The sequence below is a fragment of the Mastomys coucha genome, unplaced genomic scaffold (assembly GCF_008632895.1).
Source record: "Mastomys coucha isolate ucsf_1 unplaced genomic scaffold, UCSF_Mcou_1 pScaffold12, whole genome shotgun sequence".
NCBI classification, from domain to species: domain Eukaryota; kingdom Metazoa; phylum Chordata; class Mammalia; order Rodentia; family Muridae; genus Mastomys; species Mastomys coucha.
The window spans coordinates 88,931,024-88,946,394 of NW_022196894.1; the positions used below are offsets into that span (position 1 = coordinate 88,931,024).

At 45.5% G+C, this 15,371-nt stretch overlaps 1 protein-coding gene across 2 annotated transcripts in view; it reads left to right on the forward strand.

Moving 5' to 3' along the window:
• Positions 1-3,068: 3,068 nt before the first annotated feature.
• Positions 3,069-15,371, forward strand: part of Ifnar2 (interferon alpha and beta receptor subunit 2) — a 34,298-nt gene continuing 21,995 nt past the window's right edge. The window contains exons 1-2 of one of the 2 annotated variants that reach the window (XM_031364379.1): positions 3,069-3,704; positions 14,250-14,341. In XM_031364379.1, coding sequence (XP_031220239.1) covers positions 14,287-14,341 — 55 coding nt within the window. In that variant the 5' untranslated portion in view covers positions 3,069-3,704; positions 14,250-14,286. The remainder of the gene's footprint in view (positions 3,705-14,249; positions 14,342-15,371) is intronic. The other variant, XM_031364380.1, reaches the window with a different exon arrangement.

Below are 15,371 nucleotides of genomic sequence, written 5' to 3' on the forward strand. Positions count from 1 at the left end.
CTGAAGAGCACGTGAATAACAGCACTCACTGCTCTGGCAGAGGATCTGGCTTGAGTTCCTAGAATCCACAGAGTGGCCCACAACCTTCCCTAACTGTAGTTCTAGGAGATCTGATGCTCTCTTCTGATTTCTGTTGTTATTGCACACAAGTGGTGGACATACATGCATGCAGGCAAAATATTTACACTTATAAATTAAAGCAAATAAATCTAAGAATGATTTAAGCAGATGTTTTAAACTTTTTAAGCAGATGTTTTAAACTTTAAAGTCCTTTTTTTTTCTTTCAAGGATTATAGTTTTGGTGCATCTAACGAGACTTCACCCAACCCAAGGTCATCCAGATTTTCATTGATATTACTTAGTAGGACTCTTCAAGGTTTGTGCTTTATGTTGAGGTCTAGGGTCTACTTTTGAGTTGGTTTTGTGAAAAATGTTAAACCTGTATCTAGCTTCACCTTTTTGCATATCAAAGAGCTTTCTTCTCCTGTAACAAATACCCGAGATAATCAATATAAACAAGAGAAAAGGTTTACTTGGGCTTACTTGGTTTTAGAGTTGGGCCCGTGATTAATCTCCATTGTTCCTGAGTATTCATAGTAGAGCAATAAATCAAGGCAGGGAGCACAAGAAGTGAGATAGGAAAAGGAAGAGATCAGACTCCCACAATCCTTTTCAAGAACGCACTAATTACCAGGGTCTCCCAGCAGGCTCTGCTTCTTAAAGGCCCCATGGCTTTCCAGGAGAACCACAGTGAGAGCCAGGTCTTTCACCCACACATCCTGGGATACATCATTCAGACTGAAGTAGTGCTGTCAGTGGGAAGACTGTCTTCTTTCTAAAGAGTTGCCTGCCACATGTCGAAGACTCCTGTGACTGCATTTGTGTGATGCTTTTACTAGGTTTCCTGTGTAATCTGTTTGACCTAAAGATGAGATTTAATGCTCAAATGAAATTAATCTTTAACATTTTGAGTTTTTTGGTTTTGTTTTTTTATTGGCTATTTCGTTATTTACATTTCAAATGTTATCCCCTTTCCCAGTCCCCCCAACCTGCGAAGCCCCTTATCCTATCCTCCCTCCCCCTGCTTCTGTGAAGGTGTTGCCCCACCCACCACCAACTCCCACCTCCCCGCCCTGGCATTCCCCTACACTGGGGCATCTATCAAGCCTTCACAGGATCAAGGGCCTCTTCTCTCACTGATGCTCCACAAGGCCATCCTCTGCTACATATGTGGCTGGAGCCATGGGTCCCTCCATGGGTACTCCTTGGTTTATGATTTAGTTCCTGGGAGCTCGGGGGCGGGGGGTCTGGTTGGTTGATATTGTTGTTCTTCCTATGGGGTGCAAACCCCTTCAGCTCCTTCAGTCCTTTCTCTAATTCCTCCATTGGGGACGCAGTGATCAGTTGGGTTTTGTTTTTAATGATTAGGACAATGATAATTTTACCACAAGGGCATAAAGAGAAATTTCAACAATTCCGTGTGTGTGTGTGTGTGTGTGTGTGTGTGTGTGTGTGTGTGTGTGACCCATTATACTTTATTCCTGTGTCCTCATTCCTCCCTAGTCACCCCTTTCCCCTCTTGCTGTCCCTTTCTTCCACCCCTGGATTCCGCTTTCATGACTTGAATGTCTGATGTCCTCTTTGCTTCTCCTTCCACCTCTGGGACGTCCTTCTCTACTTTCATTGCCTATATGTAAATCTGCATATAGATTTAAGTCCACATTCCACATATAGCAAAAACAGATTAATATTATTGATCTGAGTTTGGTATATTTTGCTGAGCATAATGATCTCCAATCCCACACATTTTGTGTAATATTTCTATTTTTAATGTGCATGTTTATATATAAAAGGGGGCACACAGAACACAGTTTTGTATTATCTTTACCCCAGTTGCTGGGGCTATTTCTACAACTTCTTTGAAACTGGCTGAAAATATTTCAATCCTGAACGTCTTTTGTAGAGAACCAGGATCCCAGATTAAGAGCCTTTCAGGTTTATGAGATTGGTAAGAATTCTGCCAGGGTGACATAAGAGGTAGAAAGTTCTTCACAATCAGTCCAGGAAGAGGGACTCAGCAACTGTCCGTCCTAGTAGATGAAAATGTTCTCTTAAACTACAGACGGTGGCTCTGGAATGGTGATTCCAGCATTTGGTGGGTGGGGTAGGGGGGTCTCAAGTTTCAGGCCAGCTGGATGGATACACAAAGAGATCTTGTCTTTAAAGAGAGGGAAAAAACACACTTTTTTTACAGGAAGAAAATCCCTTTATACAAACTGTGAACTACCCTCCCCTTCTCTTCCCTCAGGGATCTGAAAGTGAGATTCCAGGCATTGCCACACCTCCTCTTACAGACTTCCATTAGCATTTCCACCTTGGCGATGTTCATATTTAGACTGTTCAAACACTGCTGAAAGCTTCCATTTTGTAAGACAAAGGACATCAGCTCCTAAGCAGGCAAGGAAAGATTGTTTCTCCTTACTCTAAAATAGTTTGGTCTTGAGGGAGGGCACTGGGGAATAGTAAGCGAAGACCCAAGAAGAAGTAGATGATGAGGTATGGTATTTTTTTTAAAAGATTGATTTATTTATTTAATGTATATGAGTACACTGTAGCTGTACAGATGGTTGTGAGCCATCATGTGGTTGCTGGGAATTAAGTTCAGGACCTCTGATTGCTCTGGCCCCGCTTACTCAGGCCCAAAGATTTATTTATTATTATACGTAAGTACATTGTAGCTGTCTTCAGATGCACCACAAAAGGGCATCAGATCTCATTGCAGATGGTTTTGAGCCACCATGTGGTTGCTGGGATTTGAACTTAAGGACCTTCAGAAGAGCAGTCAGTGCTCTTTACCGCTGAGCCATCTCTTCATCCCCGAGTTATAGTATTTATAATTTTTGCTTGTGTCCTGAGTGGAAAATTATAGTCAGAGGAGCTTAAAAACAAGCAAGCACAGGACGAGAGAGGGAGAGGGAGAGAAGAGAGAGGATGGGGAGGGAAGCGGGGAGAGCACAATTGATTGGACCAGGGGCCTAGCCCATGATTGGCAAGAGTTCTGACGCTCAGTTCTGACCACACCTCTCTTCCTTTGTATTTTGAGTCAGGGTGTCCCTATATTGCCCAGGCTGGCCTTGATTTTGCTCTGTATCCCAGATAGACACTGAATTCGAGATCCTCTTGCCGTGGCCTTCCTGGAAGAAGGGAGTACACACCCGCATCACCAGGTCAGGCATCCAACACATTCCTATCCAGATAGTTCTAGGGATCAGAAACTACCTAGTCCCGCGAAGAGGCCGCGATAAACACAACAACCCCAAACCTTTATCTCTGGCTCCCAGGACTGTATTTGAAGTGGGTGGGGTTGTAATGGACACCAAAGTGCCCATTTGTCGCCTGCTCCAGGGTTCGCTCCGCCCGGGCCCCGCCTCCCGCCTTCTGCCTCATTGTCTGTTCACTGCGTGCCCGGCGGCTGGAAACCCTTGACCTCCTGGCGCCTGCGTGGTCTAGCCCTAAGCCAGGGGAGACCTGGCCGCGAGCACCAGCCTCCACCCGCTCGCCCTGGATCGACTCCCGCCTGCCTCCACTGCTGGCCAGCCCTGCGCAGCTGCGCCTGGTGCCCGCAGCTGCGCCTGGTGCCTACAGCAGCTCGGAGGTGACCCCAGGACATCCTAGAGGGAGATCCAAGAGACCCGGCTGTTCAGGTACTGCGGGGACCGCGGGGACGTGAGTGGGTGCCGCTGGCCTCCGGGACCGTAGGACAGGCCGCCTCCTGCTGCCAGTTCCCGGAAAACCCCTTTTCATTTCTCCTCTTCGGGACTCCGCCTCTTCCTGCCTTTCTTCCCTGGAGATTCTGAGGACCCTGGCTCCTGCGTCCCCACAGGCTGCGTCTGGGGGACCCCTGTGGCTCCCGCACGGGCGACTTCTTTTCATCGCAACTTTGGTGAACTCTGGGTTTTTGTGGGTTCCCCATCTGCCTTCACCCCACCCGCGTCGCCTCACCGAGGGTCCGTGAAACACTTCAGCCCGAGCCACTGTCAGGTCTTAGAGGATCTGGATCCTCAGGATCAACTCCGCCTTGCCAAGATGGCAAGGCCCCCTGACACCGCCCCCTACACACACACCACACACACACACACACACACACACACACACACACACGGCGTGACACACACACACACACACACGGCGTGCCCCAAAACACAAATCCCAGGAGTTTCCTGCATCCTGATTGATGCAACCCTGGGAAAGTGGGAGGTCAGGGACCAGGAGTCATGGCCCGCAGAGGTAGGCAGGGATGGGATTCTGGAAAAGCACTGAGTTTATTGGTAGCTTGCTAGCCGATAGTTGCATGCGGTAAGCCGTTGGTCCCATTGACCCATTTATTTGGTTAACATGGCTTTATTGGAAAACTTTGATAACCTATGAACTTTTGTGTTTTAATGTTTGTTTGATGTCCCTGTTTTGCTTGACAAGAGATCTTAGGAAATAGCCCAAGAAAGGTGCTGAGATTGGGACCACAGACTGAGTCTGCCACACTGTCCTCTGTCCCTTGCCTGTCAGTCCTTCTGTGCAGCCTTGGGAGAGTAATGCGGTGGGGTCTGGTCCTGGGGTAACAGAGGCCACACCAAATATGGCTTCACAAACACTAGCAATTTAGGCATCTCTAATGAGGTTCAGCAGTGTGGCTCAGGAAGTGGCTGCTGTTCAAAAGTGGTTTTTAAAATTAAAGTCATAAAAAGAAAACCCCGGATGTGACTATTCTAAAGGTTTTTTTTTTTTCCCTGTATTTATCTAAACATTTAAAAATTGCTGAAGGTGTGGAGCAATTCTACACCTTGTATTCTTAGATTTCCTGGCTTGGATTCTCAGGGCTGCAGATTTTAATTAATTAGTGAATGTGAAGTTAAAGATCCCTCTGAGGTTTGGTTTGAATTACTCAACAATGTGTCTAAAACAAATCTAGGAAGACCATAGCCTAAGAGGTACTATTTTACAAGTGAAACTATGTTTTGTTTCTGTTGGGTTGTTGTTGTTGGTGGTGGTGGTGCAACCATATCAGTTAAATGATAACACTCAGCTACCGAGCTACAGCCCCACCTGACGTAAAACACGCATACCTCGATCTACCATGTAAACTGTAATCTCACTTAAAACTCAAGGAAGACTAAGGCAAAAGGACTTTGCTAGAGGCAGGTATAAGCTGTGTGGTGAGATCTCAAACAAAGAAAAGAAAAAAGTTAGACCGCTCCCAAACTCCCAAATGAACATTCTGTTACTCCTACCTGTCTACACAAAGCCTCAATGGACTCATTTTCCTGTTCCATCTAGACATTCACATGGTTGAAGAGTCAGTGATACAAATATATTCTCTGATTACTGGTCTTCATATTGTAATCTAGCCTATGACCCAAATTAAAATGCATTGATTTTAAGGAGTACTTGAAAACGTGTAACCAAGTGAGAAGAGTTGTTCATGCTGCGATTTCTGGTTTCAGAAATGTCTAAAGTGTATCCTATCACTCGTGAAATCAGAGCTGTGCTGGCACAGAGCCCCTGTTTTGTCCGCCCTTCTTATGTATAGCCATCATGACTGCAGGCTGAGCCAGAGTCCATGCTGATCGTGTATGACCTATATTTTTTTGCCACTACCCTGCCCCCACAAAATAGTGTGTAGTGGTTGGAATGAGACAGAGCATCATTGGCCTGTTAGTTCCCACTTAACTCCCCAGCTGATGCGCTGTCAGGGAGGGACTAGGGGGTGTGGTGTTAGGAGAGGGCTTGTGTCACTGGGGGTGGGAATCAGAGTCTCTGACTCTGTCTGAGTGTCAGGATGTAGCTCTCAGCTTCTGCTCTAGCACCTGCCTGCATGCCACCATGCTCCCCACCACAATGGTGATGGACTAACCTTCTGAAAGGGTAGTCAAGACCCCAGTTAAATGTTTCCTTTATATAAGAGTTGTCTTGGCCATGATGTCTCTCCATCCACAGCAATAGACCAGTGACTGAGACACTGCGTAAGAGCTAGTTGCATTGTATAGAGTAGTCTAAGTAAGAAGGTGGAGACGCAGCGTAAGAGCTAGTTGCATTGTATAGAGTAGTCTAAGTAAGATGGTGGCGATTTACTTTATGAGAGAGGATGTATGCTCTGTGCAGATAACCTGCCACTTTTATAAAGGAATTGAGGATCCTTGATTCTGAGTGTAAGGCTCCTGGCACCAACCCCCAAGGGATATTCCAAGACCACTGTCCAGTTCCTTGAGGTATCTTTAAAGTATAATAGGGGGTGGAGAGATGGCTCCATGAGTAGGAGCCTTGGTTCTGAAAACCAGAAGACCTGAGTTCGAATCCCCAGCCCCTACATACAAGCCATAGCCATGCATACATACATTCATACATACATAACCCCAGCCCTGGACAATGAAAACAGATAGATTCCCGCAACCCTCTGGCTAGCTAGCCTAATCTTAACAGTAAGCTTCGCGTCTAGCCAGAGGCCCTGTCTCCACAACAGGTGGGAAGTCATAGAGGACAGACTGCTGACTCTTCCTGTGTCTGGCTGTAGTTTACTTGTGCCTAGGGACACACACCCAAACATACACCTAACCCACACATGTGCACACAAAGAATGAAACTAGAATTTCATTCTTTGGGGATTCTCAAAGAACTAAGCTTTTAATCCCTGGACTGAGGTACCCAAGAAAAGGGGATTTATGTGAGTTCAAGGTCAGTATGGGTTATCTATGGATAACCCCAGGTTATCCCAAGCCATCCAGGGCTACATAGTAAGAGGCTAAACAAAAAAAGAATTAAGCTAGTGCATGCAATTCAGGGAAGAACAAGTGGCAAGCATTTCTTTCGAGAGGAGGCCGGCTCACATAAAAGCAGTGGGAGGCAGAGGAATGGGTGGATAGAGCAAGGGGTAAGGACTTGGGGTGGGGATAGGGTGCAGGAAGGGGTGGAAATATTGGAAAGTGTTTTTTCTGGAGCCAACAGGAAGATGCACACACTGACTTGGCTTTGAAGCCTGTCTACAGACTGGATAACCTTAAACCTCGTCCTAGTTTTTGTTTATTCATTTTTAATTCTGAGATTCTTTAAAAGTGCCTTTTAAAATGTAGCTGTCCTTCAAGCATTAGAAACAGTTCTACAGGTCCACAGAAGTCTTGAGCATTTTTATAGTCATCAGGAAAGAGGCAAATGGCCAAGCGTGGCCTTTCCTTTTTCTCAGAGGAGCAGTGGGCCTTTGTGTGAGCAGAGGCTCTTGAGAGGGAATGGTGCTCCAAGTATCTGCCACAGTGGGAGCAATCCAAGACAAATGGTAGACTCCACTTGCCCCCTCCTTATGGGCAGTGAGCAGCGTACCAGACACCAAAGTCTCTGTGGAGAAAGCAAGCCCAGGGTTTGGCACAGGCCGAGTTCGTGTTCTTGTGTGCCGTATCCCCTGACCATAAAAATGAGCTTCTCCTTCAGAACAAGAAGCAACTCTCGCTCTCCTGGCAAAGCAGAATCCATTGAGTTATATGAAAGGAAGTTTAAGATTTCAGTGCACCACAGTACCGCAGTAGCAATGGAAGCCATCCGAGGATAGCTCTGTGCAGCGGAAAGGCCAGGAGGCTCACAAGGAGTCTTTAAAGAAAAAAAGCCATGCTCTCTCTCTCTCTCTCTCTCTCTCTCTCTCTTTCTCTCTCTCTCTCTCATGTGCTTGCGTAGCATGTGTGAGGCCTCTCAGGTTTGATACTGTATGCCTGACGTTAAAGAACGGGAGAAAATGACAAGATAAATAAATATATTTAAATTTTTAAAAATGAGATTTATTTTATTTATGTGTGTTTTGCCTGAGTGTATGTGTTAAGCTGTGTGCATGGTTAGTGTGTCAGTAGCGGCCAGAAGAGGAGCTACAGATGGTCATGAGCCACCATGTGGGTGCTGGGAATAGAACCTGGATCCTCTGCAAGAGCAGTGAAGTGTCTCCATCACTGAGCCCTCCCTCCAGCCCCAAATACAAAGATCTAACGGCAGAAAGGCTTGGCTTAAGCCCAAAGGGAAGCAGAGGAAAGAGACAGGTTAAATTATTTAGAAGAGTCTCCAGGGAGGCTCGGACAAACTACAGTCAAGTGTTTAGGATAGTTAGAATCGTTTGTACGGCAAAAAACCCACTTACAACAGAAAATGCCCACATGCACACCATGCATACCAAAACCAGACTAAAGAAATAACATTGGGGTGAAAAGCGGGGAAGGGGGAACAGGGCTATTTAAGATACCTCAAGAGATCTTAAATGATTTCAGCTCACTGAAAAAGGATGAGTAGAAGAAAAAGTTAAGGAAGAAAAAAAACAAACAAAACCCAGTGGTGGTACACGCCTTTAATCCCAGCACTTGGGAGGCAGAGGCAGGCGGATTTCTGAGTTCGAGGCCAGCCTGGTCTACAGAGTGAGTTTCAGGACAGCCAGAGCTATACAGAGAAACCCTGTCTTAAAAATAAAATAAAATGACAACAAAAACCAAACCAACTTCAGACTTTGCCAACTCCATGATTCTGAGCCTTGTCTGCCCTGTAAAACATTCAAGTTAAAAGTCGGTGGTCAGATGTCTCATATACAGAAGAAGGCCAGGGGTGAGGGTTGTGTCTGAGGGGACAACTAGAAAATAAAATGCCAGAAACAACAAATTATCGTAAACAAGGTTAGAATATTCACTGGCTCAGGAACTTAGGGGCTTAGAAGCTGGAAGAGAACTTTATGAGACCCAGGGTCAGGGAAGCTTTTGTAACCAAGCCCGGGGGAGGGAGGGTCTGAAGCTGGAAACTGACACAAACCAAGGTGGTCCTCAGTCAAAATGCTCAGGGCACAAAGCAAAAATTCAGGCTGGGGAGATGGTTCAGTGGATAAAGAGCTTGCTACGCAAGTAGGAGGTCACGTGTTCAGTCAACCCCTTAAAACCCTATAAAAACGTTGGGCAGGGGTAACACATGCCTGGAATCCCAGCTCTGAAGTGCATGATACAGGAGGACCCCTGGGCTCTGCTGGGTAGCCGGTGCAGTCCGGTCTGTGGGTTGCAGATTCAGTAAGGGACCCTGCCTCAAAAAATAAGGTGTGGCCATCCTTGAACTTAGAAGCTCAAGGAGCCCACCACTCCTCTGAAATGTGTCTGTCTCTTTAAATGAAATTTCTTGTCGCTTTCCTAAAAATAAACAAATGAGGTGAAAGGTGACGGATGAAGACACCTAACATTGACCTCTGGCCACCACATGTCTGCGCACACAAACCTGAACACACAAACAAGCAAACCAAAACAAACAAAAAATGCGCAGCAACAATACAAAAACACAAAACAAAATGAAAAAGTAAAAGAGGTGAAAACCTGTCATTCCAGTATTTCTCAAACCTTAGAAGGTATTGTTAGACTCCTGAAAATGGTTTGTTCTGGAAGATTAAGTTACTGACAGAATAATATCTGAATCTGGGTAGCAACTTAATACCTGTTGGGAAAATCTTCAGGGTTTGGAGAAGAATGCTTGGTCTCTTTGTGACCTTCTTGGTAGCCATTTTGATATTTTCCTAGTCCAAAGATGCCAAGAGGATCCTGGGGTGTGGGCAGGGCAAATCCAGGCATGTGTAAAGCGCAAGGCTTGGTGAGCTCATGGCTGGCCTGCTAGGCTCCATTGCCTCCCTCATCCCCTTTTCTAAGGACCTGCCCAGCCTGTAGCATCCCATCCACATCTAAGTGTCTGCAAACCTCTGTTCCCATCTGTTAGTGCCTGGGGAGCAGTGGGGTAGATGGGGGCGGATTACAGACTTGTTCCCACCAGCCCCGAACTGCAGCCAGTTTCCCATTATAAAAGAGCCAGTGGTCCCAGTATAATGCAGAGCTGAAGCACCCAATCCTGACCTCTCAGCACTTGGACCAGAAGTTCTTTAGTGGCACAGTGAGATTCTGCTGGTGTGACCTAGTTGGTACCCAACCATGGAGCCTCAGCACTCATGAGTCCTGGTTAAGCCCATCTTGCTGGGGGAAGAGAAAGCACTCAAATATGAGCTGGGCTTTGAGCCCAGAATGTACCACTATCCCAGCAGAAGGTGCAAACAAACCAGACTCAAAGATAACTGGGGAATTTTGAGACAGAAGAATGTGAAAGTAAGTCCTTCAATATACCAGGCCCTGAGGTTGAAAGGCCTGTCTCTAGAGACAATAAGAGCTCTGTTTTAGAAAGACAGAACTGTTTGGGGTCATGGAGACTTTTAAGGGTCTCTGTTAAGAATTCAGGCAGGACTCCAAAACCAGAAACTAGATTCAACAAACAAGAATTTAGTTAGAAGACATCTTGTGTGCAATGGAGCCTCATTTTGCCTGGAACAAAGCAAGGGGAGGAAATGTTCTTGGCCTGGAGGAGAAGAATGGTGTGTTTGTGTGTATGTGTGAGTGTGTGTGTATGTGAGTGTGTGTATGTGAGTGTGTGTATGTGTGTGTGTGTGTGTATGTGTCCATGCTTCCACTACTGAAGCAAGTGTGTCTTCCTGCAAATACATCATGAAAACAAAGATCTCTCCATATCAGAAGAAAAGCAGAGGCCCAAGGGTTCAGGTCAGGTGCTGGGATGTGAGTGAGTTATCTCACGTGACCATGCAGGTGTGCCTGTGTCCAGGTAGGTTTCTAGCTATGCAGCCTCTCTTCCGTGGAGCAGTGGTGGGAGCTGACCACACAGGTCCTAAGGCTAGCCCAGAAGGTGCTCCAGAGGAAAGTGGGGTTATGAGATAAGTTGTGGAGAAGGTGATTGGCTATCTCTGCAGAAGGAATGAGAACTTTAACCTGGAATCTTCTAAATGTCTCGAGAAGATTCCTTAGATGGGACCTACCACCATGCAGTCAAGGGGAATTTTGAAGTAAAGTTATTTGTAGCTTAAGCTGAGTCAGCCATTTTCTGGTCCTTTTTCTCTTTTATTTCCGTATCAACTGGTTTTATTTGGGAGATGGGAGGCAAAGAACCTCTCTTTGACCTCTAAAACTTCAGTGAGAGAGAAGAAGTAAGATCAACTGAAGCACCTTTAAATTTATTAATTCCTATCTCACCTTGGAATAGGGAATACTTTCTAAAAAGCAAACCCCAGAAGCTGAGAAAATAAGGTCATGCCTTGATAACTTCAGAGGTTGGGTCCAGAGTCTCTTGGGATATCAAACTCCAAGGATGCTCAAACCCCTTGTATACGATGTTGTCATGTCTGCATATAACCCATCTTCCTTGGGCGAGGCGGTGTACAGCTATCATCCCAGGATTCACAAAGTAGGTAGACAAGAAGATCACTTCACATTCAAAGACAGCCTGACCTACATGGCTAGATCTTAAGATCGGGGCTGGCGTTATGTCTGGAGTGGTGCAATGCCTGTCTGTCATACGTGGGTTTGGGGTGCATTCCCAGCACTACATCAAACCAGATTCATTGGCAGACTTTTTATGAAGTAGAGGGAGAGGACCAGAAATTCAAGGCCATTCTCTGTTACAGAGCAAGTTCAAAGCCAGTGTAGAATGCACAAGACACTGTTCTGAAGAAAATAAGAATTGTTGCCTAATTTATTGTCTGGTTGTATATTTAAATCCTGCCCACATTACACACAATATCTAGTGTGATATATATGATACGTAAACAGTTACACTGTATCATTTAGAAACTAATGAAAATGAAAACAGTCATCTAAACTGATTCAATACAGGTACCATTCTTTTGTTTCTATACAAAATTCTGTACAAAGCTGGTCTAATACACTAATGCAGAATCCCCAGATAAGGAGATACTCTTCCATATGGAAGAGTAAAACTCACAAACTTCCAAGTGGTTTACACACACACACACACACACACACACACACACACACACACACCAGCACAAGTAATCAATCAAAAGGCAGGCAGAGAGCTCACAAGAAAAAAAGTTGATTTATATCAGGAAAGGCCAGATTTCCTCATCCTTTAAAAAAAAAAAAAAGGTCCCTGCTAAAAAAGGGACAACAGGGATGGAATAAATAGTTGACCGACAAAGAATCCAGTTGCATACCTGGCATCCAGGCCTTGGTGCCGTCCTTTGGGCTCTAACAGGACTGAGTAGCCCTGGCATCCAGGCCTTGGTGCCGTCCTTTGGGCTCTAACAGGACTGAGTAGCCCTGGCATCCAGGTCTGCTGTGGTGCAGGTACCCTTCTTGGACCATCCTCAACTTACTACCTGCAGCTTTCCTTGGTGAATTTCCTGCATTTTGACATCTACAGTAACCTAGGGTCTCCTTTGCAATGTGGGTTTTACCTGCACAGCTTCACACACAGCCTACTTGGGAGCTTCATGCAAGAAATACATAGTATACCTTCTCAGGAACTTTCTGAAACAATGGTGTAAGCCTCTCTTAATCTACTGGCTCTTGTATCTTGCTTTCCTGCAAAGCCAGCACCACTTAGAACACTGAGATTCTGCTGTCAGTTTGAGATGTAGCCTGGCCTCCCTGGATAGCAGCTGCTGATCTGTGCAGAGATTTGCCAATGGGGGAGGGAGGTACCGTTGTCTTTTACTTCTTCGGTTGCTTTCTTCTCATATGAAATGTATTGTTCACCTGGAAGATGATGTTCACCTAGTGGCTTACCTGCAAGATGACTTTCTTAACAATCCCAGTGCAAAGTCCCTGGTTCTCTTTAGTATGCCAACATCTGTAACAGTTACCAATGCTTCAGCCACACCCACCTTGCCTGCCAGCAACTTGAAATCTACTCCCTTCCTTGGCAGAGTGCATGCTGTTCCTATATTTCTACCTCACAGTTCTCTCTCACCACAGACACAAATAAGGTTGTGAGCAGTAGCCATGACAGCCTGCATGTGCACCCCATCTTTAATTAAGATATCTTCTCCATACAAATGAAACTGTTACTTCCCTCTCGGCCTGCTCAGACTCTCAGGACACAGGCGGATTCTTTGCCCTATAATAGCACAAATGACCTTTAGCCAACTTCCCAACAGAGTTCTTGTTCCTTTCTGACGCTACAGAGGACAGTCTTCACTGCTTGTATGTCTGAGAACATCTTTTGGTCTTTAAAGCTTTAAGCACTTTATAGGCATTTAAAAGCTTCTATAACCAATGGCTCCAAGATCTTCCACATTCATCTAGAAAACCATTCCCAAGGCTTAGGAGCCTCGCAGTTGTTTATAACAGCAAAGGCTGCCCGCGTTGCAAGCTTTCTCTATTAGTTACCTTTTCCCCTGTTGTAACCAAATACCCAGCAGAAGCAACTCAAAGGAGAGCGTTATCTGGCTCACAATTTGATCAGGTCTAATCCATCGTGGTGGGGAAGACATGACAGCGTCAGCGGTGGCTTCAGTAATGTTGTAAGTGGTCTTGTGTCCATAGAGTCATGCTGTGTGTAACTATGTCAAAAAGCAAGACAATTCTCTTTGATTGGAAGGCTTCTCAAATTTATTAGGCAGAAAAAAAATTAAGTAGGACAGAGTTGTATAGTCTACCTCTTGTCTGAAAGAAAAGGCGACTATGTTTGGCAAGAGCTGCAGTGTTTGTAGTCCTAGCAGGGGGCTCTGTCAGGTTCGAGCCAGCCTGGGCTATGTAGCCTGTGTCACATGACCATAATGGAGCGATGGCTCAGCAGCTGAGGTCTTCTACTCTCATGGAGGATTCACTTCTCTACACCGATGCAGGGTGGCCTATAACCCCTTCGATTGCTTAGGCCTCCACAGGCAGCAACGCACACATGCACATTCCCACCCAGAGACACATAGTTAATTTTTTAAGATTTAATTATTTAATAATTAAATTAATCAAATGCCTATTGCCTGTTCAAAATGTAAGCTTAAAAAAAAATTCTTCTTAAGTAGGGATTGGTACCACAGCCAAGAGAAGGTGAGCTGAGCAGGGCCCAAGGAACAACGAAGGACTGAGCCTGGGAAGTTGGCTACTTTTTAAATTTTTTTTTAAAGGCAGGGTGGCTCCTCCAGTCTGGCTTCAAACTCGCTGTGTAGCTGAGGATGACGTTGAATGTCTGATCCTTCCCACCTCTCTGCATAGAGGGCAGATGTGTACACTAAGCTCATGCAAGTTTAACCCCAATCCTAACCAATCTGGGGCTACCACAGGGCCGCATCTGCAGTTAAATCTGGCTAATTTCTTACTCGTCTCTTATTAGCATGTATATGTATATCATATATTACAATATAATTGAGCACTTCTGAGTTTTGACCACCCACTGTTGATCTCTTTCAGGTGTGAGAGCAGAAAAGGGACTTAAAAACCGAGCAGGATGCTTTCACGGTGCACCGTCTCTACCATTGGTTTCCTTAGCTTGTGTCTTGTGGGTAAGTGCTACTTCTCAGCTGTTAGAGGAGAAGGCTCATGCTCCTGTCCTCACAGAGAGCCCTGGTGTGGAGCAGCAAACTGATGTCCATGTCCGGAGGACCCAGAACAGCATGGCCAGCACCAGGCACCCATGGTATCTGCCCCTTAATAAAACTAAGCCAGAATAATATAAGCTACATTCTCATTCAGGAAACTGCCTTGTTTATAATTAATTCCCAGCGTGGCTGCTCTGCACACCTGAGTCTCATGCACAGTGAAGTTTAGAAGGCAAGCAAGCATCCCTTTACCTCTTCCCACAGAAGCTAAATTGAAAATCCCTTCCTAAACGTTGATTTATGAGTTTCCTTTCTTTTTAGCCCTTATCTTTTCTACAGTTGTATTTCTTCACGTCCTTTCTGTGTCTTCCTCTTAACTGTTTTAATTCCACAATGTCATCTCTCCCATACATTGTCCTTAAGGGATCCAGGAGTGTGACAAATGTCTCAGTGTAGGTATCCATGGATAATGTGTCCCACCCACGGTCTCCACCTTCTGTACAATGCCAGGAACCCCACTCCCTGTAAGTCACTGCAAGATCAGGAAACAAATGACCCCCCACACCAACCCATACCCATGCTAAGGAGACAGCACTCACTAATTCCAGTCACAAATACCCTCTCTTCATCTGTAGCTCTTGTTAAATAACTTTACTTTAAATGTATTAATTAACAGCCTGCTTATTTATATTCTGAAAAATGTGTCATATAGACAGCCACTTCTCAGACACTCCCTCAACCCTTCCACCCCTTCCCTGCTGTTTGTGTCAAATCCCAGAGGTCTCACTTTGCATCTGCCCTGAATGCCACCTTCGGATTGCACATGTGTTGGCCTTACCCCACTAGCCAAGAGCATCCATATTCTCCGCAGGATTTTTGTTAGCGTGAGAAAATTGGCTGGGCTGTGGTGGCGCACGCCTTTAATGCCAGCACTTGGGAGGCAGAGGCAGGTGGATTTCTGAGTTTAAGGCCAGCCTGGTCTACAGAGTGAGTT